This window comes from Moschus berezovskii, chromosome 18 (assembly GCF_049115385.1).
Source record: "Moschus berezovskii isolate FMDL1 chromosome 18, NW_MosBer_1.0, whole genome shotgun sequence".
NCBI classification, from domain to species: domain Eukaryota; kingdom Metazoa; phylum Chordata; class Mammalia; order Artiodactyla; family Moschidae; genus Moschus; species Moschus berezovskii.
This window is the reverse complement of record NC_142477.1, coordinates 71,485,278-71,512,079: the sequence shown is the minus strand read 5'-3', so window position 1 is coordinate 71,512,079 and position 26,802 is coordinate 71,485,278. Positions and strand designations below refer to the sequence as shown.

The following is a 26,802-nucleotide window of genomic DNA, read 5'->3' as shown; positions in this document are numbered from 1 at the left end:
TAGTGATGAGTGGAAACAAAGCTTCAAGGTGTCTGTAACAACTGTAATGTGGCCTGCAAACATGGAGTCCACGGTGACAGAGTCAGCTGCTGGTGGTGCTGCTCTGGGTTGCTGCACTTATCAGAAAGAGATGATGCATTTCAGAGGATAACCGAAACACATGTGATGTTTTCCCACCCAGCCGCACAGACATTCTCCCCTCCTCCTCACCCCAAAAGTAGTCCTGGACTGCAGTTGAAGAATTTTGACATTAGATGGGGTTTCTTTACCAGGAAGATTGGCAGAGAGGAGGCTCTCCCCTCCCCATCTCAGTAAATGATACCCCATCCCTCCAGCTGCCCCCAGAGCCCCTAGATTCTCCCCTTTTTCTCTCCACACAGAGAGCTCTCAATGAAACATAAACCTGTTTCCGTCTTGCCCCTACTTGACCCACCTGCCTGCCAGGTTTTCCTCCACCTTCAGGACGGCGCCCTAATTCTTAACCTGACCTCCCTATCTGGAAGTGTGTGGTCCTCCCCACCTGCTGGTCGCCCTCCCATCCGCCTTCCCCTTGCTCCCTGCACTTCCTTCTGAGCCTTCGCACAGAGCATGTGGTACGGACAAGAGCACCAGCTTGGTGCCAGGCACCTGCCTTGAATTTGTAACTCGTTAGCTATGAAACAGTGAACTTCACCTTCCAGCCTCAATTTCCCTCAACACCCACATCCCATGGTTTTAAGGACAAGGAAGTGACACTATAGCAGTCTGAGCCCATTTTAAAGCCTGAAGAGAGAGAAGTTGCTCTCGTGGGGTGATCATCACACTAGGGTTTCTCTTCCGCTTCCCACTGAAACGTTTCAGCGTGTGCTTACTCTTCAAGAGCCCACTAACACCTCTCTCTGCTCACCTTACTCACATCTCTCTTTGTGCCACTAAATCAGACCTCCCTGTCAATCCTGAGCACTTTGGCCAAACTGACACCACATACCTCTCTGTTGCCTTTTTCCTGCTTTATTTTCCTTCTTTGGTACAAGTGCCATCTTGTGTTGCCTATATTACTTATTTATTTATGGTCTGTTCCACCCATACCCAAAAGAATATATGCTCAGTGAAGACAAGGATTTTCTTTTGTTCACTACTGCACTCCTTTTGCCTAAAACAACAACCAATCCACAGTAGGCACTCTATAAACATTTATCAAATGAATGAATAAAATACGTGAATGAAAGACAAGCCTCTGCAAATATTTTCCGAGGGCTACTGGAATTCCATGAGATAACATAGCTAAAGTACCTAGCTTTGGGGCTGATATATAAATGTTCATTTCTCTTCTTTCTTAACTTCTCTGAATCTGGGTTCACCCATCTGTGATATGGGAATACTACAATTACCACTACTACTAATAATGAGGATAATAATAATAACATCAGGCCTACTTACTTCAAGGAGATATTGTGATGTCCCAAACCAGAAAGCATTCCGCAAGCTATAAATCACTATATAGATGTGACTTACTATTGCAGCTATAAGTGTTAGGAGTTTCCCTGATGGCTCAAAGGGTGAAGAATCCACCTGCAGTGCAGGAGACATGAGACACAGTTTCGATCCCTGGGTTAGGAAGATCCCCTGGAGAAGGGAATGGCTATCCACTCCAGGATTCTTGCCTGGAGAATTCCATAAACAGAGGAGCCTGGCGGGCTACAGTTCATGGGGACTATATAAACTATATAGATGTGATTTACTATTGCTGCTGTAAGAACATAGGCAATTACTTCCTCCTCTCTCAGCCTCCATTTCCTCATCTATAAAATGGAGCTAGTCACCTTTGCACTTCCTGCTTAGCTGAGTTATTGTAAGGAATGAATAAAGTGAGGCACGTTTAAGTGCTCTGTAACATTAAATGCTCTGTAAACTATGAAATGCTTTGCAAATATAACAAGTAATTATTGGAGGCAGCACAGGAACAGCGAAAATACTACTGGCTTTGAATCCCAGAAATCTGAGTCCCTCCTGGGCTACAAAGCCCAGAAAGCAGCTTTGGATCTTGGTCTGGCCATCTGTAAAAACGTGGGTATTAATTGCATACACCCATGGTGCATTGTACGGGCTTAGCACCTATTCAGCCTGGACCCAGAGGGAGTTACTATTCTCTCCTGGCCCAAGCACAGCTCTTGCAAGGACTTCTCCTCACCACACCAGCAAATGAACCCTTTTCCTCTTCATTTGAAAGGCCAGCCCATCTGGGATGCTGTGTTTTTCAACTATTATTTATAAGGTGCTTGGGGTTCCTCAAAGGGATGGGTCACGCCCACCGACTCCGGAGTGAGTCTGGTTGTCTTGGGACCCTGCTGGTGGCCAGGCCTCCGGCTGGCACCTCTGGGTGGAGTGTTCCAAAGGGTTCCAGAGTCTGAATCTGGGCCTCATTTTTGGCAGTCAGAAAGATGCCATTTTTCTACCTAAAATAGTCAAATTCATAGAGTCAGAAAGTACATTGGCAGTTGCCAGGGGCTGTGTGGGAAGTGAGGGGGTGGAGACAGGGAATGGGGACTTAGTGGGGTTTTTTTTCCAATATGAAAAAGTCAATCTTATTTCTATACACTAGCAATGAACAATTGGAAAATTAAGTAAACAATTCCATTTACAAACTATCAAAAAATGATATACTAAGGGATACATCTGACAAAAGCAGGATAAGACTTACACATTAAAAACCACAAAGAATCACTAAAAGAAATTAAAGAATATCTATCAAATTGAAAGACATTCATGCACATGAATTAGAAGATATAATATTATTCAGATTGAAATACTCTCCAAGCTGACCTACAGTTTCATGCAAACCCTACCAAAATTCCAGCTTTTCTTTTTCATTTCAGAAATTGACAAGCTGTTCCCAAAATTCATACGGAAATACGAGGAACCCAGAACAGCCAAAAAAATTTTTTTGACAAATAAAAGTTTGAGAGCAACATTTTCTGACTTCAAAATTTACTAAAAATCTACAGTAATCAAGAGAATTTGTACTGGCATAAAAATCTACAGAATAGCAGTGAGAATTCAAAAATAGCATCCTTATCTGCCCTGTCTCCCTCCTAGGTTTGTTTGGACAATGAGGAAGATAAGGCAGAGGAAGCACAACCCTCAAATTTCTCCTCCATCACCTTAGACGTCCCCTCTCCCAGTCCAACCAGCTAAAGGCACCAAGCATGCACTGAAAGAATGGAGATCAAACCTAGAGGGCTTTCAGATGACTGCATCTGGTATATAAACCATAGCTTTTTGACCAGTTTAATTTGGACCTTGAAGGTCTTGTCCAATTTTTCCTTTAATAACTGCAGTGGACATATTTAGATCTCTGGCTAGTAAGGGAGGAGCTAGATTGACATCAGAAAGAGGGAGGGTGGATTTGGGGCTTGGAGAGGGATGACAAGATTCCAGGAGAGAGGAGCAGCAGGAGCCAGGCCCCTCAAAGAGAAAGAGCCAGGTGCATTCTGAGCGCTAAGAGGAGGACACAGATGCAAAGGCCAGAAGTTACAGGGAGAAGGGGGTTTGGTGACAACAAAAGAGATGTAGGCATTACCCTAAAAGCACTGGGGAGCCACTGATGGGCTCTGAGTAGGGGAGTGACTAGATGAAACCTGCATATTTCATGAATCCCTAAGGCAGCACTGTAGACAAAAGAAGAAAAATTGGTTTCATCTTAGAAATGTTCCTCGGCACATCCACATCTCTCCACCGGCATGGACACCACCATCGTCCAAGCCCCCAGCATTCCTTGGACAATCACAGTCTCAGCCACTTCCCTCCAGTTTCTCTATTACTGGTGCTCCCCTCCTGCCTCCCAAATTATACCCAGTTCACACACAGCCAAAGTGATCATTTAAAAAATATGTCAGACTTTCTTTCTTCCTGCCTGAAATATTTCAATCAAGTCTTTATCCCATTTAGAATAAAACCTCAGCCCTTGAACATGACTGGCAGGCCCTGGGGCCATCTGGGCCTGCTGCCTCTCCCACAATGCTGCCCCTTGCTTGGTCTGCTCCAAACACACTCCCTCACATTTAGTTTCTCAAGCACATCCTATTGGACCTCAGCGCCTTTCTCAAGCCCAGAGAGAAGCTCTGGATCTTAGCTTGGCCATCTGTAAAATGTGGGTGTTAACTGCATACACCTCACAGGGCGTTGTACAGGCTTAGTACAATTGGACCTATCGGACTTCAGGGCCTTCTGCTGCCCCCTTCCCCAAACTCTCCTCCTCACTAAAGCCTATTCAGATGGTCCGTGACTTTCCCAGTGGTGACCTCCTGACCACCCCCTCAGAAGCCCTCGTCACAGCACGTTATATCCATTTGTCGAGTGTCTGGTTCCCCCAGCAGACAGCAAGCCTCATGAGGGCTGGTGGACCAGAAGGGCTAGTGGAATTCATGAGCCCATCAGCCCAAGTGAAATGGAATTCTATTTGTTGATAGATATGCAGGCGCTGAACTCACCTCACCTCACAACTATCTCATGAACCGGAGGATAGTATTAGTCCCATTTTTCAAGGAGGAAACTGAGACACAGTGAGGGACAATAACCTGCCCCAGTTGCCCCGCTGGCGAGTGCTAAGAGCCAGGTCAGGCCCCAGGCTGGGTGATGGCGGAGTCTGAGCCATGAGCCTGCACAGCTCTTCACACTGTTTCTGCTCACAGGGTTTACTATCAGAACCACCCAGGGCTGGACCGGAAGCCAGGGAGTTCTTCCCAACTTCCCCCTGACTCGCCCTTTCCTGCACCTTCCCTCCCTGGGATCACAGCAGCATGCTCATCCTTGACTTCTGCTGGACGACTCCACTGCGGGCCATCCCCAAGCGCTCCACCCCCAGCAAGGCCTGCCCAGGTCCCCTTTCAGCCCCCTCCAAGCCGCCCTCTCCCCTCCACCACCACTTTCTCCGAGCAGCCTACATCCGGGAAACGGCAACAGCCTCCTGCATAGGCCCTACTGCACTGCTGCCCCTCTGCGGTCCGTCCTCCACAGAGGCCAGGAAGTTCCTCCAGAAGTAGGGTTCAACCATTTCGTGGTCTACTGAGCATTTTTCCTGGGCTTCCCCTTTCACCTGGATAAAAGCTGGAATCCCTCTGCCTGACCCACCCATGCCTCCGGGCCCCCACAGGTATCCACTATTATCTCCCACCGCACCCCTCATTCAATGCGCTCCAGAAAGGAGGCCTTCTCTGTGTTCAAACACACCATGCTCTTCCCAGCCTTCACAAGTTTTCCTCTCTTCCCGCTTCTCCTCTGACTTGGCGTGAAGCTCCTGTTAACCCCAAAGTCTTAGAGAAAATAGCACCTTGGAGGGCCTTCCTATAGCCAACATGTCTCAGGTGAGGGCCTCCGCTACACCCCTTTCCCTGTTCTTCCGCCACACCAACCACTTACTGCAAATTGAACTTTTTTTCCCTCCCCGCTCTGGAAGCACATGAGGTTTGTGCATGAATGCCTGTGCACACCAGCCCCATGAATGCCTAGACTGCATGGATATTTTGTGTCTTGAGTCTAGTACAGTGTCTGGGCTATAGGAGGCACTGGGTAAATATTTGCAGAAGGAAGAATCAATGAATGTCTGAGGTTATAGCCTTTATAACTTTGCCCCCAAGTATCTGGTTAGAGGAGAACAAAATTAATACAGAATAAACCAAACCAAAGAGGAAAACCCATGGGGGCGAAACCTCATAGTTTCCAACAGTAAATTCCTGATTTGTTGTTGTTGTTGCCCTTTCCGAGACTGTCTGTAAAAAGAAGAAAAAAAAAATTTTTTTTTTAATCCTCACCAATTACCTCGGAGATGAGACTTAATGCCAACTTTTTGCCTCTAGCGCATTTTTACAGCTGAGTAATAAACCCCAGAAAAACATGCCTTATGATGGAAATGCTGAACGCCGTTTGTTCTAACAGGGCCACTGAGGCTCCTGAGAAAGTCAGAGGGGGAACAGGGAGAAAGGAAGAAGAATTGGATTCAGTTCAGTTCGGTTCAGTCCCTCAGTCGTGTCCGACTCTCCGCGACCCCATGAATCACAGCACGCCAGGCCTCCCTGTCCATCACCAACTCCCAGAGTTCACTCAAACTCATGTCCACAGAGTCGGTGATGCCATCCAGCCATCTCATTCTCTGTCGTCCCCTTCTCCTCCCGCCCCCAACCTTTCCCAACATCAGAGTCTTTTCCAGTGAGTCAACTCGTCGCATGAGGTGGCCAAAGTATTGCAGTTTCAGCGTCAGCACCAGTCCCTCCAATGAACACCCAGGATCGATCTCCCTTAGAATGGACTGGTTGGATCTCCTTGCGGTACAAGGGACTCTCAAGAGTCTTCTCCAACACCACAGTTCAAAAGCATCAATTAAATGTTTATCCAAAGAGGCAGTGTCGTTGGTAATGAGGAATATTTGCTTTCCTTCCCAAACTAGAGTTTTTGTTTTCTATCCAGATCGCTTTTATGACACTTGGGTTTTCCTCAACAATGAAAATGCTTGGTTGACTGCGAGTGTGAGAGAGATTGAAAGAAACAGAGAGATGTTTATACATTTGCCCCCTTTGCAAGCTCTTAGTGTTTCCCCAGATTTATGTTAGAGGCAGTGGGGTAACTGTCACTGCCTTGATTCCCATTTTGCCTGGGAGACTCTGGACGGAGACCTCTTCCTAGAAAGGGATGTATTTGGGGCTGCAAGAGAACTTACTTATAAATTAGGGTTATAGGTAAGTTCTCTGATAAGAGAACTCAGAAGTTTGAAAACTACTAACCCGATAACAGTTGGTTAAGCTTGAGCAAATGGTGTGCTCCTTCCTAACCTCAGGGTTCACACATGTAAACAGCGATGATGAAGTCAAGGTTATTAGAGGCAGCATGAGATCTCCAGGCCTTCCCACTACATGTGTTTCAACCGACCAGCAGGGGAACCCTTTCTGAAACACGTACCTGGATTCTAACTAAACTTGATCATACAGGAGAGATATGAAAAGGATTTTAGAGAAACAGAAATAAAAAGAAAATCCACCATAGTCTTTTTCCTCAAGTAAAAGGAAGGATACATCCTATGGGAAATCACACCAACAAAATAAGTTTGTTCCAGCCAAATTCAACTTCAAGTCAACTTTTTAAACTTTTTTTTTCTTTTCACTGTAAAAGTAACGAAACATTCAAGAAGATTTTGAAAACAAACTCACAGATTATCCCACGACCCCGACACCCCCAATTACCCTCCTGTCTGCATTTTTTTCCTTCTGTCCATGTGTGGCCTGCCTTTCCCCCTTGTAATGGGAAACATACTCCATAAAAACCAGAAGTCAGCCCCCTAAACACTCTGCTGCTTCCCCCTGATCTCCCCCCTTTATTTAGTTACTTAGCTCTGTTTATAAACAAACTGAGGACCTCCCTTCCCCTTGACACCAACTGGCTTTGAGTTTTGCTGTTTTGTTAACTTAATTTTTAATTTAAAAATGATTTCTTTCTTTTCTGTTTTAATGTGACTCCAACTGGTTTTGAGCTCACTTTCACCGTGGGAGGTAAGTCCCGAGTACCAACAATCACTGCCAATAGCAAGAACTGACACTGAGGTGTCAGCAAGTGACTTGGCCTCAGTTTCTCCTCTGGACTCAAGGGAAATACTTGAACAATACAAATCTCATAGAGGGTGGGAGCAGAGCACCCAGAGCCTCTGCAGTGTCACGCATTCTAGGGAAGTTTGGCTTCCATGGCCAAGGTGACCGAGAGCCAGCCTCAAAATTGGAGTGAGGTGATGGCAAAAAAACAACAATTCCCATCACCTTTCCTCCTCCTTCTTAAAGAGTCAGTTGGTCTCTGTTTGTCATTTTAACTTGGTTTTCAAAAAGTATCACCACAAGGTAAGTGCCTACTCCGACAGGTGCTTGCTCTCCTTCAGCACCAATAACCCCAATGGCTTTTGGAAGTCAGTATTGTTATCATCCTATTCTACAGATGAAGAAACTGAGGTTCAGAGAGGTTAAGTAACTTGCCAGAGGTCACACAGCCCCACATTTCAGTTTGAGTGACTCTTCCTCTGGTGCCATGCAGCCATGGCCAGGTCAGAGGTGATGAACCAGAACATGGGATCTGCTTCTTCCAAGAGGGGGCCAGAGTGTTGGTTTGAGGACCCACCATTAAGGCTAGATGGATAATTAATCTGTGCATCCTCAAAGAGTTGGAGACACATATATACACAGCCAAGGGTAAAAATCTCAGGGATTAGGCCTGAGCTCCTCACATTCTGCTCCATGGAGAATAGAGCTAATTATGAGGTCAGATGGACCCATTGTCAAGGGAAATTTACCACACTTTCTTAGATCGTTTAAGGGCTGAGCAAATACACTGTCTGGACAGGTCACCCTGTCCGGATGACAGTCTGTTTCTCCTTGGGCCCTGAAAAACTGCTCCAGCTTCCCACAGGGCTGGGGAAACTCTTGAGAAGATGGTCCCATCCCTGGGTTCTAGGGCTTTCTAATGTCTTACAGGCTTCCCAGGTTGCTCAGTGGTAAAAAATCTGCCTGCCAATGCAGAGCTGCGTTCGATCCCTGGGCTGGGAAGATCCCCAAGAGAAAAAAAAAGCAACCCACTCCAGGATTCTTGCCTGGGGAATCCCATGGATAGAGAAGCCTGGTGGGCTATAGTCCACGGGGTGATAGAGTCGGATACAACTTAGCAATGAAACAACATGCATTACAGGGGCCAATAAGAAAGTAAGTTTGCTCTTCAAATCCCAGGTTTGGGGAGAGAGACAAAGCCAGAAACACAAAGAGTCAGAGAAAGCAGCAGAGCAAAAGAGAGACAGGAGCATGGGACTGAAGGAAAACTCTTAAGAGCATCCCAGGAGTCCCAGCTCCCTTCAGCAGCCTGGACCTGTCTAGCCCTTTTTAGGAATCCAAACCTTTGCATGTTGTTGCTGTAGCTTCTAACACACCTGTCGCCAGGTGCTGCATAGGTTAAAAAGCAGATCAGTGAGGATTAGGTGAAACAACACTGCTAATTATCAAGCTGCGTTGTGACGGCACCAGTGATTTCATTGGCAAGGCTGGCTCCTAGGCTCACCCTGCATGGAAGCATGTCTGTCTGCCCTGCCCTGCCTTGCCTTGCCCTGCCCACCCACCCAGTCCCTGAGCGGATGGAGAGAGCTGGCACTTCTAAGTGCCCCACTGCCTTGGTCCTGGGTTCCAGACATGTGAGGCTATTGAAATTGAACTTGGAGGACAGGAAATTCGGGGTGGCTGGCCACTAAGGGACAGGAGAAACAGCAAGAGGTTAAGCTCCAGCTCCCTATTGTGCAGTCAGACCTGAGATGCCAGCAGGGCACCCTTGGCCCTGGGATGCTCCAAACAGCATCTCTATTCTTCATGATTTTCCTCCCGATTTCCTCATCTTCCCAGCCTCACTGCTGCTCCTCTCTTCCCAGAAGCCTGCCGCAGCCTCCGCATTGGTCTTATTCAGCACCTCCATCCCACCTCCCTGTTTTTCATAATGTTCACCAGGGAGTTTCTCAAAGGGCTGCTGCTGCTGCTGCTGCTGCTAAGTCGCTTCAGTCGTGTCCGACTCTGTGCGACCCCACAGATGGAAGCCCACCAGGCTCCCCCATCCCTGGGATTCTCCAGGCAAGAACAGTGGAGTGGGTTGCCATTTCCTTCTCCATCTCAAAGGGCTATGGGACACTATTACTCTCTTGCTCAAAAATGCTCCATGGCAGAAATTAAACCAGAGCAATGCCGCCCAGTTCTGGGTGAGCTGAAGGAGAAATGAATGCATGCTGCCAGTGGAAATGTGCACTGGAATAGGGTTTTTATTTTTAAATAATTTGCCAATATCTGTTCAGATGAAAAATACACACACGGCTCACTTGGCTTCAGCAATCTCAGCTTTAGAAATTAAACCTTTAAAAATAAGAGCATGAGTATGAAGGTTTGCAAAGCTTTTTCAAGAATTTTTGGCAAATGGGAGGGGGGAAATCTCCATCGATAAGAAAATGGTGAAATAAATTCTAATACCGCCCTACTATGAAACAAAAAGCATGAATGGTGAGATGTCTGCAATATGAACTAGAAAGAGCAGGTTACACAGATTTACACAGATGGAGCTACACCTGCAAACACATACACGGACACACAAGATACCACCAATTTCCACGTTTCTGTACTCTATTTTGTGTTTGTATATAGTCAGGAGTGTCTAAGGATACACAAGAGATGGTGTATCTGACTTACATTAATGGAAAAAAATGAGAGACATTATTCATTGCTTGCATATCTTTGTTTCATTGGTTATCACGAATATCTACTGCTTTTGAAATTGTAAAAGAAGGATTTAGTAAAAGATGACAGAATACAAAGGAAAGGGAAAGAAGACCCTTCACCATCGCCCTGAGCTTCCCCTCCACCACCACCGTGCCTCTCCCAAGCCTGTTTGCACACCTCCTCCCACCCCCGCCCCCCTCACCTGCTGCTTCCGGAGCCTCTTGACACGCAAACACATAGGTCACAGGTCATTTCAATTCTTGTCCCTCCTCACAAACTGACTCCTTTGCCAGCAACTCCCCCCTTCTCCACCTGGCAACACCCTTCATGGCTCAGGCCAATGCCACTTCCTCCAGTAGCCTAGCCCCGACACCCAAGGTCAGCCCTCCTCACCATCCCACACTTCCCCTGTACCTCCAGGAGCCCCATCCCATTATAGCCAATCATAGAGTTGATACTCTGGCTGGTGAGGCCTGAAGAAGGCATGTCCCATCGTAAAGAATCAGCACTTGAGCACACACTCGGGGCCACTCACCTGCAGACTGATACAGAGAAGCCAGAATGCCAGGTTTCTAGGGAAAATTCCCTGATTTTCAAATATGGGAAACACATTCAGATGTTTAATAAACGGTCTTCAGGACGACACTATGAGCATGAAAGAATTCTACAACATGAATCTGACTTTGGGACAGTCCTTTTGACAAACATATAGAGTAGCTGATGAGGTGGTCTTGCCACTAGAGTGGGAGACTCTTGAGGGCAGAAACCCATCTGGATGACGGCTGTTCTCCAGACGTGGCACTAAGTCAGCACACAGCTGCCTGAGCAAAGGGCAGAGGGAGGGAGGGAAACAGTGAGGAAGGATGAAAGGTGGGGGAGAAAGGACAGATCAGGCTACGCGCTTAATCATTTACAAAAAGTAACAAAAGAGAACACTTTCCACCTTATTTGCAACTTAGAAGCATCTAAATTTTGTCTATAGAGTACAGTGAAGTCCTCTGAATATCATGGAAGTGTTTGTTAAACAGTCCGAATATCCAGACACTGAAGATGGGTAAAGTTAAACAAGCGTAAGTGATTTTTAAGTAGAATCTTCAGCTTTCAAAGAATTCTTCCCTTCTTTTACAATTACTACTAAACTAGCAGATAACAAGGTCCAGGGTAAATAAGCTAGTGTTTTGACCAAATTCTTCCATTCATTGTTTACTAATAATACAAACGACCTCATATCTCCAACATGGTACGGTCATCTGTTATCTCCAGAGTAGATTCTTCCTGCAAACCCAGAAGATCAGAATAATCACCATCCCCCTAGCTTCATAGATAAGGAATTCAAGATCCAGAGAGGGGAAGTAACTTGCCCACGGCCACCCAGCTAGGAGGAGGCGGAGCAGGATTCCAGCCAGATTTGGGGCTGTTGAAGATGCAGTGTTCTCTCCTGTAAATCAGTGCTAACCTGAATTTCAGGCATCCACCTACATGACTGTTCCCTTGTCAAAGAACAATCATTATGACTGTTGGCCTTATCCCAATACCCACAATAGTATTATTTAATTAACATTTAACTAAACTCTCGTTTTAAAACAACAACAAAAATGACTTGTAAAAGGAAATTAAATGCCACAGTATTATTTATCAGTCGGGGATGGGCTCACTCTGAAAATTAGTAGAATGGGAAGCAAGCCTGTCCTTATCTCGCCAGATGCTATTGTCTCCTGAAGACTGAAGCCTGGTGCTTTGTCCACAGGAGGTTAGCAATCATTACTGAGGTATTAGAGTTGTACCAAGACAGTCTCCTGAGTAAAATGGGAGGATTATCAGATCACTGAAAAGAGAATAACTTCTTGTCACGTGCTTAGATGTTACTTCATGCTCGCTCCACAGACTCTGTAAAATTCTTTCTCTGGGAAGGGCTGTGGCACCATGGGGCAAAAGCTTTCTTGGGGTGCCCAAATGCCCCGAGGATTCTTAGCAAGCAGCATTTTCATAAGCCTCTTTGCACTTGTCCACACCAACAGTGTCAGCTCTAATTGTATCATTAACAATTATCCACAAGGTTTCCTCCCAGGCTTCTCATCTGCTGAGTCGGAGACTTTCTTCCTTTCTCACACAGAAGACTGGCACCAGGGAACGAGAGCGGACTAACCGCTCCTAGAGTTTTATATCCATGAGCCCATTGATCCTCCCATCACCCTGAAATAAGGATGCCTAGCTCCTTATGGGGAGATGGGGGTGGGAAGAAAGAGGCTCAGTTTAGAGAAGGGGAGACTTGCCCCAGGATCCACAACTGACCCAGTATAAAGTGGGGGTTCCCACCAGTGCCCCCTACTGCCTGGGATTGGTCCACTCTCTGCCTCCACCTTCCTGGGCCCCTCATGCATCCTGGTGAGAGACAGGACAAGGAACAGGATGAATTTTTCGTTCACTCACTCCTTTATCAGAGAACTACAGAACCAGAAAGGCAACTTCACTCCCCTCATTTGCCAGGGAGGTGAACAGTGGACCTTGGAAGGGGAGGACCTGCTTCAAGTCATCTGGCCAGTGAATGATAGGTGGAGTTCAGGACCCTTGTTCTTGGCTGAGGCCCAGGACCTTTCTCTTCACTCTCCCACCCTCCCCACAAAGATTGCATCCATTTGCAAAAAGTCATGTGCTTCAGAGACGTGGAAAAGAAAAAAATCTGCCAGCTTTAACAAGCTACCATGGATATTTTTTTTTCAGTCGCTCAGTTGTGTCCGACTCTTTGCGACCCCATGAATCACAGCACACCAGGCCTCCCTGTCCATCACCAACTCCCGGAGTTCACTCAAACTCATGTCCATCGAGTCGGTGATGCCATCCAGCCATCTCATTCTCTGTCGTCCCCTTTTCCTCCCGCCCCCAATCCCTCCCAGCATCAGAGTCTTTTCCAGTGAGTCAACTCGTCGCATGAGGTGGCCAAAGTATTGGAGTTTCAGCCTAGGTGCCAGGTAATTCAGTGGTACAGAATCTGCCTGCCAATGCAGGAGACCTGAGTTCAATCCCTGGGTTGGAAAGATCCCCTGGAGAAGGAAATGGCAACCCACTCTAGTATTCTTGCCTGGAGAATCCCATGGACAGAGGAGCCTGGCAGTCTGCAGTCCATGGGTCACAACACTCAGACACCACTTAGTGACTAAACCATCACCACTACCATACACATAAACACTTTAAGTTATGAACGGTATTAGTGTTATGAGGACGGTCTAACTGTATTTAGTTTGTGGATCTAATAAAATTCATTTTTCTGTTTAAATGACGGTGAGTTTTATTTTCTAGGGTTGAACGGTGGGTAGAGAATGCACTTTGCACAGGCAGAGTTCAAAACAGAAATTATATTCATCCAGATTTTCCACGTCTGAGAATCAGATTGCCCTTCAGTGAAATGAAGATAAAATAGCATTGACCAAACAGGGTCACGAGGACCGAATGAATGAGCACACACCAGTGCTTTGGACAGAGTCCGAGGTGTACTAAGCGCTTGGTAAGCACTGCCTGCTATTATTGGGAGGAGGAGAAATTCAAACTATATGTTTTTCTGAATACACCTAGGTCTTTTTCTTCTTTTTTCTCCTACCAAATAAACAGGCTCCTGTTTCAAGAACTCTGGGAAATGCCACAAAGTCAAGATATTGCTAAAATGGACCGGGAAGAGAGCAGTGTGATGCTGAGTTTCTCTGGCTGCTGTCAAGTCATGTCAGGAGAAATGTGATCAGGAGGATGATAAAGAGAAATCAGTTTGGGGTTTGGAGTCAGATTCACCTGGGGTCAAATGCTGACTGGGTCACTTAGTTCTGCATGACCTTGGGCGGGCGACAACCTCCCCAACTCTTTCTCCATCTGTGAAAGGACAGAAGGGGGAGGGGGAAGATGGAGATTAATTAAAAGTCTAGCAAGTTAAGGGTTTGGGATAAAATGAGCTTTCAGTTTTTCTTTAAAAATCTGGCCCCTCCCCGCATGGATCCAGCAGCAGCCTCGGGGTCAGTCCCAGTTGCTGAGGCGCAGTGAGTCTCCCCCTCACAATTCACGGCTCACTCCTTGTCACTGGGAAAGGTGACCTTCCGAGCAGGGTAAGAGGCACCTACAGCCTCAGCCAGTTGCTGCTTCTATACCTGTATTCATTTACTCAATATTTACTGAGTCCCTCACTGTGTCAGGGGCTCTGCAGGGCACCTGTCACAGATCTGAGGGGGCAGGACAGATCTCAGGGACCCTGATATCAGATCTCTCTGGCCCAGAGAGGATGGGTCTCTGCCTCAGAGGGTCCCCGAAGGGTGCCCCTCAAACAGAACCAACATGCTCACCCACCAGACTCCTTTTGTGACTCGGGACATGTGGTTACACCTCTCCGAGCTGCTGTTACCACTTCAGTAAAACGAGGTGATGGACGAGAATGAGCCCTGGAGGGTGTAGGAGGGAGCAGGGTATCTCACGCCCAAGGGTGATCCTGAGGAGTGAGTAAAGTCCTGGATGTGAAAGCTCTTTTTCAAAGCCTACAGCTCAAGGTGTGCCATTTTTGCTGCCAGTGGTGGCCCGCAGCCCCCTCCCAAGGCGGGCATAAGTTCTGGGTTCAGTTCCAATGCCCCAACCCCTCCTCTAGAAATGACTAACAGAGTTCTGAATAATTGCTTCTAATTGTCTTCATCCTTAAGGTAAAGCAAACCTTGCTGATTCCCCACCAGGCAACTAGGGGTGGGGCAACTGGGTGAGATTCTATTTTTCTTAATTAAAAAATACAATTATATCTATTAAGTAACTCCTCAAATTTCATTTTCCCCTTCCCAATCCAGTCAGCTGCATTTTGAAGCTAAACCAATTTGTGCCACTAAATCAGAGAGATTTCAGATTCCTGCTGAACTATTTGGGAATCCATAAAACAGGATACACTTTCTCTGTGTGTTCTCTCTACTAATTAAGCCCATCCCAGACTCAACAGTTGCATCTGTCTAATTGGAAGAAAATGGGAATAGTAGATACTTCACTGCTGTGAGCAATTCCAGATGCCTTTCCTCCCACCTTTATAGCAACTTCTGCCTCAGGCAAAATACAGACATTTTTAGAATCAGCCAAACCCTGATGTGCATCTCTGCCAGGTATTTACTAGTGAGAAACTCTTATCTAGCCTTAAGCTTCAATTTTCTCCTCCTTAAGCAGGAATGAGGGCCTTTCCATCATAGGGTTACTTAAAGTATAGGAGGGAGCTGACAGTTACTGAATTGTGGTTTAAAACTCATTTCAGCCCAGTTCAGTATGGGTATTTTTCCTGTTTTTACAGATGGGCAGACTGAGAAGGAGTGAGATGGAGGACAGATATTTGTGAATGGTTGGGCAAGATGCCCTGGATGGCTGGACTGATTCCATAGAACCTCAGCCACCCAGCTTCCTGGAGTCACCTTTTCCAGGGAGCCTTCTGGGTCTTTCTGTGCAGACAAATGGGGGCTTGGGCTCTGTTTGTGGGAACATTTCTCCAGTGCAGGCAGGAATTGGGAAGGTGCCAGCAAGCTGCGCCCAGAGGCTGGGATATGGGAGAAACCCTGTGCTGTTTGTCTAGACCGTTTCTTCTCTTGATCCCCAACCCTTGCTTGACAGAGTTGTCAATCTGCTTCCTTCTCAAGAGGTGGGTAGTTAGACCCATTTTGCAGAGAGGGGCAAAAAGGCTCAGAAAAGTTACTTTCTCATGCCTCAAATTATCCAGCTTTGGATCACTGGATCATAGATGTGTGTGATGTCAGGCAGACTTATTGAAAAGAATGGTTAAAAAAATATACTATCAACAATGACTTAAGAATTAATAACAGCCAACATTTACTAACAGCTAGATACTGCCCTGATACAGATGAGGAAACCATGTTGCAGACAGGTGAAGTGACCGATTAAACTGAATGTTGTTTAAACCCTCCAGGAGGACGGAAGCAGAACCTTTACAGCCACTCCTGGATGACGGTGCCTGGGGCAGCCATATTCTGTGTCACCTGCTTTGTATGAGGCTTCTCACCTAGGCCTCGCCAGCAACCCTATCGGACCGGACATCTTTTGTAACAGAGGTTACTGAGGCCCCCAGTTCAGTGCAGGTGGCAAATGGTAAGAAGTAGGGCCTGGATTTGAACAGGGAACTAACCACAGGAGCAGACTCACAACTCTCCCCTTTCGCAGCCCTCACGCCTGCTGTGACCAGGAACAACCGTGTCTCCACGAACCGACCCTCTCTTCTCTGAGGGGCGCAGAGAGAGGAACGTCTGCCTCCATTTCTTCTGTTCTCCTCCGAGGATGTCCCTGCAGTGGGCTTCTTCCAGGGGGACTGTGTCGAATCGGACTCTACCCCATCAAATCTGAGGCTGGTCTCTCTCTTGTGTGGGCCTCCACTTCTTCATCTGTAAAATGGGGAGGCGTGAATGTTCAGGCCTCCGGTAGCTTTGTGTAATCTGTGTAGCACTTTGGCAAAGGCCCCTTCTCTCCAGTGAAAGACCTCAGTGAGCAAGCGGCCACAGCAAACCGATTGGAACGTCCCGAACTTCATAAGCAAGGGATTAGCAGCGACCCCCAAGCCCTGTCCACTCGCGTTCGTGCTCTAACTTGGAAACTGATCTCTCAAATGCCTGGAAATATGCCCGCCCTAGTGGCATGATGTTCCCCCTACCTACTCCGCACTGCACAGGTAAGAAAAATGAGCTCAGAGAGGAGCAGCCTTTTGCCCGAGGTCACACAGCGAAGGACTGGCGGGGTGGGGAATGATGGGGGAGCGGCGTTGTGGAATTCCAGGCGGACGTTGGCGCCCGCTTGTCTGCCCGCTTCTGATACCCGGGTTCGGGAGAATAGGCCGCTAACGAGCGGCCCATTAGGAGGAATTGTCACTCCTCTGGGAGCGAGGTTGTCCCATTAGGGCGAATTGTCATTCCTCCTGGAGCGAGGTTGTCCCGGCTCCGCGCAGGCTGACTGCCGGGGCCGAGAGCAATTAACGCGGCTCCGGCTCGGGCAGCCGCCTCTGCCCGGGGCAGCGGGGGCGGGGCGCCCGGCGCGGCTGGAGCCGGTCACCCGGCGCAGCCCCTTCCCCCGGAGCCCGCCTTTCATCTCCCCGCGCCTGGCGCCTGCCCGCAGCCCTGGCCCGTCTACAGCCCCCTCCCCGCCCCTCCCCCGCCGCCTCCGGGCCGCCGGGATCCAGCGACCGGTGCTGGCGTTGCAGACGCGGCGGTCCGCGCGCACTCCGGCACGGTTTTCGCCTCCAGACTTGCGGTGCGCGTGCGCGGCCGCTCCACGCGGGGCCGGGGCGCGTGCGGACGTGGAGCGCGGCGGGTCTGCGCGCAGCAGCCGGTGCTGCAAGGGGGATGCCCGGGTCCTCCGCTCCTACCTGCGTGACCTCGCCGCAGAATTAGCGCTTCGTGGCTTTAGGCTTTTCATCTGTAAAATAGGGAAAATAATTTCTGCCCTGAGCGATATGTTGAAAGAAACAAATGAGACCCTGGAAGACAGGTTCAGATACTAAATCAGAGGTGACGCTCGGTGGTGACTGAGTTCCTGTTGGAACCTCACGTTTTTGCTTGCGAATATGTCACCGAACTCACCTTTACTGAATGCTCCCTACATGCCAAAGCCAGGCCTCTGCTAAGGGACCGTACGCTTTTCAGGGCAAGCCGAATTCTCAGTCCCGAAGATTTTACAAAGAACCCATCATGAACTCTGTGAAGGAGCGACACGCCTCATTTTGGATATCTGGCAGAAAAAGCAATAAATTGTTGCTGCCTTTGATATACAATAATGTGGTGGCGTTTGTTCGGACCCCCTACACCTGCTAGTTATTTTACTTGCCCCCTTGAACGGAATTGCCACAGTCATCCTGGTTGGGGTTCTCTCATTCTAGAGATTTTTTATAAAGAAGACGGGGCGGGGGGTGCGTAAGGAAGAAGTAAAGCGACCAGGGTCACGCGGCCAGGAAGAGGTGAATACAATATTCTAAAAAACGCAACCGACTCAGGAGCAAATGAACAGACGGGGCTTTCCATAAAAGGTTAAAATTATGTTGCGCTTCCACTCTTTTCACAGCAGAAGGGAGACCCTTTCCAGAATTGTCCAACCCCAGCAGGGAGCTGGGGAGGGAGCCGGCAGAAAACAAGACGATCAGGCTGGTTTCTCCCTGGACATCTATTCGTGGCCAAAACTTAGTATCCTGGATTAGAACACCAGTTATTTATTTTTAAATTTTCTTCTATTTTGTCATTTCCGGCTTCATACTTTTCATCCTTTGCCTGGACATCAGGACCAGAGAGTAGGGGAGAGGAACTTACCATATCCTCTCCTAGAAAAGTTCATCAAAAGAGCTCTAGTAGCACTGATTTAAGAAAAAGAAAAAAATCCCAGGAATGAGTCTCCATGTCCCCTAACTGACAAATATTAACAAGGAGGTTTCAAGAACAGTTATCAAACAGTGGCTGGGTACCACCCAACTGAAAACTGAACCATTTGTACATTTTGGCAGTTGAGTACTAAACGAATTTCAGGTTTGCTTCCAAAATATATACCCTGCACCTTGCTTAGCTACCTCTAAAAGGCACAGAACTTAATGTGGATTTACCGTATGGTATTTGAGATGCATATCAAGCCAACTAGCAAGTATGACTCAAGGGGAAAATGCATAAGGCATGTATCTCCAGATAGCTTTCATAATTGTGTGTGTGAATTTTTAAATAACTTTCTCTGAACTTTCAGTTTCTTGATAGTGGTGGGAGAGGGAGGTTTTAGAAGGCTGTAGTTAGGACTTATTTACTTTTAAAGTTTTATTCAGGACCATTTTTAATCAAATTGACTTAAGTGGCCAGTGCAGTGTTTTTATCCTCTAAGGGTCAGTAACACTTATCCTGGTTATCCTAGGGGAAGTGCTGTAGGAAGCAGATCTAGGGGTCAAGTTTCTCTTGAATAGTGAGGTAGCTCCAAGGTCTGGTCATTTCACTAGTTAAAAACAATGTCCCTTCCTTCCAAAGCTTTGGGAACTATTTAACAAGTATCTGCTGTGTGCAAGTTCCTGAGTTGGGATACGTCTATTCAACTCATCAGTTCGCTCAAATATAGGAAAAGGCAACCATAGCATAGCAGGAGTCATTTGAAGCAATAGGTGTTGACCCAGTGGCCTGCAGCAAGACTGGTCTCTGCACTTTAGAAGCTTCTGTGCTCTCCCCTTTCCCATACTGAGACAGTCATCACTAAGGCTTTGAGATGTAATTACCCAGGGTATAATTTCAAGTGGGGTGGGGATATCTATACTTTTTTGTTTTTTTAACCAGGTGCAATAAATAAAAATGTGTTTCCCTAAAAGATACACAGGCTGGGGTGTGCAAACTTGGCACCCAATATTTATGAGATTTGCGGGGGCTGGGGGTTGGGGGGTGGTTGGGAAGCACTAGATATTATCTATGCCTTTTCCTCCCTCCCCCTCCTTGAAGGCAAATACTGGCACCTAAACACACATGACAAGCACAGGCTCAAACAAACTCATAAACACACATTGCACGCAGTCTTGAGGGAAAGGTCGGATCCGGATTTCGTCCAGTGAGGAGATTCAGGAAAAAGAAAACTCCAGGATTTCGAGTTTCTAAGAGTGCGCTGGTTTTGTTTTTGAGTGTAAGAGATGGAAAGCTCTGCTTTAAATTTTCCAGCTACTTGGGAGAGGGTTGTCTTGACCACCTACCTCTCTGACTCCCTCCGGCCCCTCTCCTAGGGGAGTTGTAGTAATAGCAAACGCTGTTGGGCACTTGCTAATAGCGAAATATCTACTCTTATAAGAGCCTTACATGTATTATTTCCTTTAACAGGGATGCTGGCCCTGGCTTTCGTGCTGAACCCGAAAACTGTTAAGTTAGCCCAGTTTCGGCCCATAGTAGGAGCTTCATCAAAGTTTCTTGCAATGTCAGTTGCAGATTTTAAACGTGTTCTGGAGCGGAGAACCTTTTTAAAAGAGGAGTCAAAAGAAAGAAGAAATGGGACTCGGCGAACTTCCTCTTTAAATAATCGGCCTTAATTACGCCTTAGACTTTTCAGTTTTGGCGTGATTATAACCCTTGAGGGATCGCCTAATAACAACTCTGCTGACTGCTCCTGTAATTAACTCCTAATTTATTTCAAACAGAAAAAAAAAAAAAAAGTCCCAGCCTCTTCCGGAAGAACCAATCGGAGGCTAGCGTCCGTGGCGTCAGCGCCAGGGCGAGCGCGGATTGGCTGAGCCCAGTCTCTCACTTCCCCTTGGAGGAAAGGCACGGCTCCAGGCGCGCCCCTCCCGTCTCCCCCCAAAAAAGTTTGAGTCGCAGCTGCGGGGTTGCCAGCGGAGTTGCGCGCCCGGAGCTACGTAGGGCAGAGAAGTCATGGCTTCTCCGTCCAAAGGCAATGACCTGTTTTCATCTGATGAGGAGGGCCCGGCGATGGTGGCCGGACCGGGCCCGGGGCCTGGGGGCGCCGAAGGGGCAGCGGAGGAGCGCCGCGTCAAGGTCTCCAGCCTGCCCTTCAGTGTGGAGGCGCTCATGTCGGACAAGAAGCCGCCCAAGGAGACGTCCCCACGGCCAGCCGAAAGCGCCTCCGCCGGGGCCACCCTGCGGCCGCTTCTGCTGCCTGGCCACGGCGTCCGGGAAGCTCACAGCCCCGGGCCGCTGGTCAAGCCCTTCGAGACCGCCTCGGTCAAGTCGGAAAATTCAGAAGACGGAGCGGCGTGGATGCAGGAACCGGGCAGATACTCGCCGCCGCCAAGTGAGTGCCTGCGGGAGCCGGGACCAGGAGTAGGTGGGGTGCGCGGGGTACCGGAGGGAACTAGGGGCCAGTATTCCAAGCTGTGGGTATGGAGGCCCCTCTGTACTATGCGCCCCGGAAAGCAAACATTGCAAGGTCTTGGCCCCTTAATATCCCCAGAGTCCAGCGGCATCCAAGACACCTTCTGGGTGACACCCGCGCAGCGCGTGTTCGGGATCCCCCAGCTATACAAAGTATTCCATACAATTGCCAACTCCCTCGTCTTTGAAGGGCGAACCCAGCTGGGTTGGCTGGGGTCGCTCGGTTGTCGTTTTCTCTAGCTCACAGCCCTGCGCTCAGGCCATTTCTCTTTTTCTCACTGTCCATCGGGGTTTCAATCTAGGCAGTGAAGAAGGATTCTCGTTTATTGTGCACCCTAATATATGCTAGGCAGAAGCGGACTGTCTTACTGTTTTTCAAAGTTCACAAGCCTGCGAGGTGTGCCCTCATTTTAAAGATGAGCTCGTTAAAATCTAATCGGACTTTAAGGTAGCAGTGATCATCTTCCGTCGGTCCCCGGGGCGTCGAAGCACTATCCCTCGGAAGGATGGCGGCAGAGACCTATGCGGCGAGGAAGTATCTCCCGACGGCCGGCACGTCGCTTCGCTGGGAGCGGGCTGGGGTCAGCGGCGTGGGGCTCCGCTTGGCTCAGAGTAATAATTAACAGCATTCCAGCAGCGCTTGAGTTTACAAAGTGATGCTTATTAGTTCACCAGATCCCGGTCATCGCTGGAACCTCGAAGTGTGGGGAGAAGCCCGGGACCTGTGGTTATCTCAGTTTTCAGACACCCAAACTTTGAGGATTGAACTTGCTTGAGCCAGGTCACCAACAGTGGCAGAATTGGGCAAAGGGCCCTGGTGTCCAAGCCCTAGCCCTGACCACCTTTGATCCTTCTACCCAGAGAGACCAAGCAGAGGCTGAAACACCTGCACCCCGCTTCCTGCCAATAAGGAAGAACAGAGAGGCCCAGGAGAGCTGATTTCTCTTCCAGCATTTATATCTATTTGGGGGCCTTGGGTACTTTTTGCACTTTGGACAAACCATTCATTCCCTATAGCCCCTTTTACTTATATCTCCTGACCTTTAAGATTTCTTTGCCCGCACTGTATCTCTAGGAAAGGTGAGAGAGAAGGGGCCTGCGGAGGGATTTTTTTCCAAAGCTAGGAGCATCACATTTTACCCTATTTCCATCGGCTGGGAAAACTCAGAAACAAAGTATTCTGTGAACAGAACAAGGCCATATAACCAGACATCAGTGGCGGTCCCCTCTGGCATCTTTCTCCACCCTGTTAGAAACTCCAAAAGATTCAAAGGGCGTGGAGATTAAGGACTCAAAGAATTTAAACTCAAGTTTGCACAGTGCTTTATAGCACTTTTCACCATATTATCTTATCTGATCTCTGTGTGGCTGAAGCCAGCCTCCCAGTAACAGATGAGGACATTTCAGCAGAGTTCAGAGGAATCTGTACACATCGAGTTTGGGCTTGACAAGAAAGGCTTGGGGACATTTAATGATCACCTACCTGGTGGCAGCCCAGGACTCTGGGCATTCTAAAATTTGGTACTCTGAACTGCAGGATCAGTATTAGTTACCCATTTTATTGATGGTGAAATAGAGGCTCATAAACTTTAAAGAACTTAATTTGTTTTGACAAATATTGAGTGTCTGTGTATTCATAGGCCTGGGTCAATTCCCAGCCTCATATCAATGATTCAGACCTTACAGGGAGTAGTGTCCAGAGGTCAGAGATTTCCACTTCCTTAGGTTCTTGGGGTTCTGTAAATATGCCTGCCAGGGCCCAAGGTAAGGCAGCCCTGGATGTGGCCTTCTCATGGGAAAAATCGGAGATCATGAGAAAGGATTTAACTTTAAAATAAACGTTAAAGTTTGTCTTAACTTTAAAACAAAAAGCCGGTCAGTTTAGACCTGGAGATGGCCTCGGGAGCCCTGTGGTCGAGAGCCTAGGGACAGAGCCTGGGGCAGGAGGGAGCTACTTTCCCAAGCCGGGTTTTGTTATTCATAGGCAGTAGGACCAATGCTGTTTTGCTTTGTATAATCTCATCCTTCCTCAGGTTTAAGATGGAGTAGGGATGGGAGGGTGAGAAGTGGTATTCTGGGTAGGAGCCTCATAGCCTTATAGCTTTGATATACCGCAAGATACCTGTCTCCTGGGCTTCATAATTCAAATGCAGCCCCTAGGATCAGTGGAATGACTGTGCCCAGGCACAGAGTTCCTTTCAACAGGGGCAAGTGTAGATTCTAGAAGCTTGGTGTCTGTGCTGTGACCACTGGGTTCTCCCAAGCAGCCCAGTCAAGTCTTTGAAGGGTGAGAATTTCACAGATCTCTGAGTCTCTGTTGTTATTTTATTTGTAAAATAAGAAGTAGGCACCCCTAGCTCTCTGGCTTACTTAGGGATTAGCATATGCAAAAGTCTGCACTCCTGTGGTAGTTTGTTATCCATCCCTTGCCCAGACTTCTGGTTTTTGATTGAGTGCAGAACCCACTACCTCTTTCATTTTAATCACTTAAAGTGATGGTTAATAATGTCACCTTAGGACAAAACCATTTCTTGTTGGAAAGGGAGGCTGGGTTGGCACTTGTGCTGTGTCACCCTCAACTGTGAAGTGTAAACTTTCTTGGGCCACCAAAGTAACTAAACAAGAAATGCGACATTCTCCCTTTGGAGTTACTACTACCATGGCTGCATTTGGAAAATTAGTATAGCTCATAAAAGCCAGATGCAGAAAATGAATTGTTTAGCATCTGTCCCTTAGCTCCCCCCGCCCTGGCCCAGTTCCCTTTAAGGAAAAGCCCAAAGTTAGTTGATTCTATGGAATCACAAGGATGCTCGGTCCTGTGACTTCCTATAATTGAATCCATTTTAAATGTAGAGTCTGGATGCCATTGGGATACCTTTATTTTGCTTGTTATTCTTTCTTTCTAAATTCCAGCAACAAGCTAATCGTTTACACGTTTGCTCCAAACCATAGAATGGGTAGGAGAGATGACTAAGATGTCATCACATGCTCTCAATTCAGGAGGCAGCATGATTTCCCCTGACATTTACATTTATGGGCAAGCTAATTTTTCCCTCCTTCTGTAAAGTTTATATTACAGAAGCACCCAGCCAAGAAAGTTATCCCACATCCAGATCTGTGAAATGATGTTCAGGTTTTATAATCTGTAGACTGGAGGGAATGACAGCTCTGTGGTTGTTTATTGCATGAGGCTGCTCCCCAATCCAAAGATGCTGTTAATTTACCGCAGACCTTATCGGCACAATTATCCTTCATAAATATGCTGATGCAATCCCAACATTTCCTGGTACAGAGAGGGGACCAACTCAGTTTATAAGATGCTGTTCGTTTTCCTTCTCATATGTGATTATTTCAGCATCCTAGGGATGTGAGGGTTATCATAACCGCCCCCCCCTTTAAGATGAGTCATCAGGAAGAGATGGGGTTTTGTTTTTCAGAGAACCCTCAGCTCTCTTGGCATATCAGGGATCTGTTCATGTTTCATGATCTCTAATGCTGTGTGTTTGCCATATAGAAAATTCTATGACACCATTTAACTCCCCAACTTTTTGTAAAAAGATTCAATTTTTTAAAGCAAAACAACAAATCCATTTAAGTTTGGTCCTTCTCGACCCTCCACCACCAAAAAACACATCAACCTTACATGGTTTTCACCGAGGTGCCTTTTTGAACGAGGAAGAGGAGCCCCCCTCCCGCCCACATGGACATAACCTGCTGACAAAGCCACTTCCCTTTGCTAACTCACTCTCCAATTCTGTTCCCTAGGACACATGAGCCCCACCACCTGCACCCTGCGGAAACACAAGACCAATCGGAAGCCACGCACACCCTTTACCACGTCCCAGCTCCTCGCTCTGGAGCGCAAGTTCCGCCAGAAACAGTACCTCTCCATCGCAGAGCGGGCAGAGTTCTCCAGCTCTCTGAACCTCACAGAGACCCAGGTCAAAATTTGGTTCCAGAACCGAAGAGCCAAGGCGAAAAGACTGCAGGAGGCAGAACTGGAAAAGCTGAAAATGGCTGCAAAACCTATGCTGCCCTCCGGCTTCAGCCTCCCTTTCCCCATCAACTCTCCCCTGCAAGCAGCATCCCTATACGGTGCATCTTACCCTTTCCATAGACCTGTGCTCCCCATCCCGCCCGTCGGACTCTATGCGACTCCAGTGGGATATGGCATGTACCACCTATCCTAAGGAAGACCAGCTCAATAGACTCCGGAACGGTTGTTTGTTTAAAAGCCTCCCCCCTCCCTCTCCAAGAAGACAGTCCCGCTCTGCAAACCTTGCATGCACCACCCTCAGCCTCAGCGGCTAGGTCAACAGGGCCACAGACATAGTTCGAATTGCTTCTTTTGACTGGAGACACCCAAGCCCGAGTTTTCTTGGTTAATCTGCCAGATGCGCCCCCCTCTCCTTTCATAAAGATTGGCTCTGACGGTTTTTATATATAAATATATATATAATAAAATATAATACATTTTTATACAGCAGACATAAAAATCAAATTATTTTGAAAGGCAAAATTTATATATATATATATATCTTTTTTCTATATATCACCTTCCTAAAAGAGACTGCTTAAGTCTACCTGTTGTTGTTTTTTCCTATGGGGGAGACAAATTATTTGCTAAAATTGCTGAAATCTGGTGATTTGGATGGAATAACTGACTTGAGCTTATGGAAAACAAACGTTAGAATTAGAGATTACTTGCATAAGGAGTAGACATGGAGAGATTCCTCCCAGGGAAGGGACACACCATGTTTTTGCATTTTTCATGTGCATTAAAAACTCACATAGATTGAAAACTCACTAGACATGACCCTATTTGGCCCTATATTTCCCCCCCCCTCCACCTTGTTTATTACACATTATTAAAAGTTTTTGTAAGATCAATAAAAGATGAGAATCCTGAGAGTCCTCCAGGGTAAGGTGGAAAACGGAGGTCCTTCCTAATTCCTCTCAAGGCTGTTGCTTAACTTTATTTCAGATAATTGGGGAGTGAAAAGTTAAAGCATCTTGGGAGGAATTGATGGTTTCTGTGAACCACTAGGTATGTCAGTCCTCATGCATTGCAAAGGTAATTTGGGGGAGGGGTGTAGTTAATTCTCTGCTTAAAAAAAAATGAGCATCTTGTAAACATTGTCTATATGCTAAATATTCTTGAACAATGAATAGATCCAAAAAGAAGAAAATCATGCTTTCTCTGTACCTATTGTATGTGCTAAACTTATTAGAAAATTTTATATACTTTTTAACATGTTGGGGGCAGAGGGTAAAGCCATGTTTTGACTTGGTAAAAAATGGTGTTGTCAGACAGCCCATATAGCTCCTTGGTATTTAATCTTTCTATCCAGCACCCCCTCCCTGCCCCAAGTATACTTTTATCCCTTTGAAAGGGTGCCTTGTATAATTTTATATATTTTATTGAAGAGTTATTTCTTATCTCTTATTCTGAATTAAATTAAACGTTTGTTTTATTGCAGTAAAGTCTGTCCAAAGTCACAATTATTTTTAAGAGGTGCTCTGTGTTCTTTAGCTGGACTTAACCCAGAAATGCCACCCAGATGGGGGAGGGGGCCTGGTGATTTTTATGATGATTTTAATGTGAATCAATCAGGAGCTGTGGCCAGACTCAGCCCGGGGTAGGGAAGTCCACTGAAAACAGCAAAAGACTTTGAACTGCTTCCTTTGGCAGCTTGTGTTACTCACGGAAAATTGCTATTAGGAGTTTT

At 47.1% G+C, this 26,802-nt stretch overlaps 1 protein-coding gene across 1 annotated transcript; it reads left to right on the top strand.

The window, feature by feature from the left end:
* Positions 1-20,508: 20,508 nt before the first annotated feature.
* Positions 20,509-26,475, top strand: MSX2 (msh homeobox 2). The gene is made up of 2 exons (XM_055421705.2): positions 20,509-20,993; positions 24,839-26,475. The coding sequence occupies exons 1-2, from the start codon at positions 20,615-20,617 to the stop codon at positions 25,261-25,263; spliced, it is 804 nt and encodes a 267-aa protein (XP_055277680.1). The 5' UTR covers positions 20,509-20,614; the 3' UTR covers positions 25,264-26,475.
* The last annotated feature ends 327 nt before the right edge of the window (positions 26,476-26,802 follow it).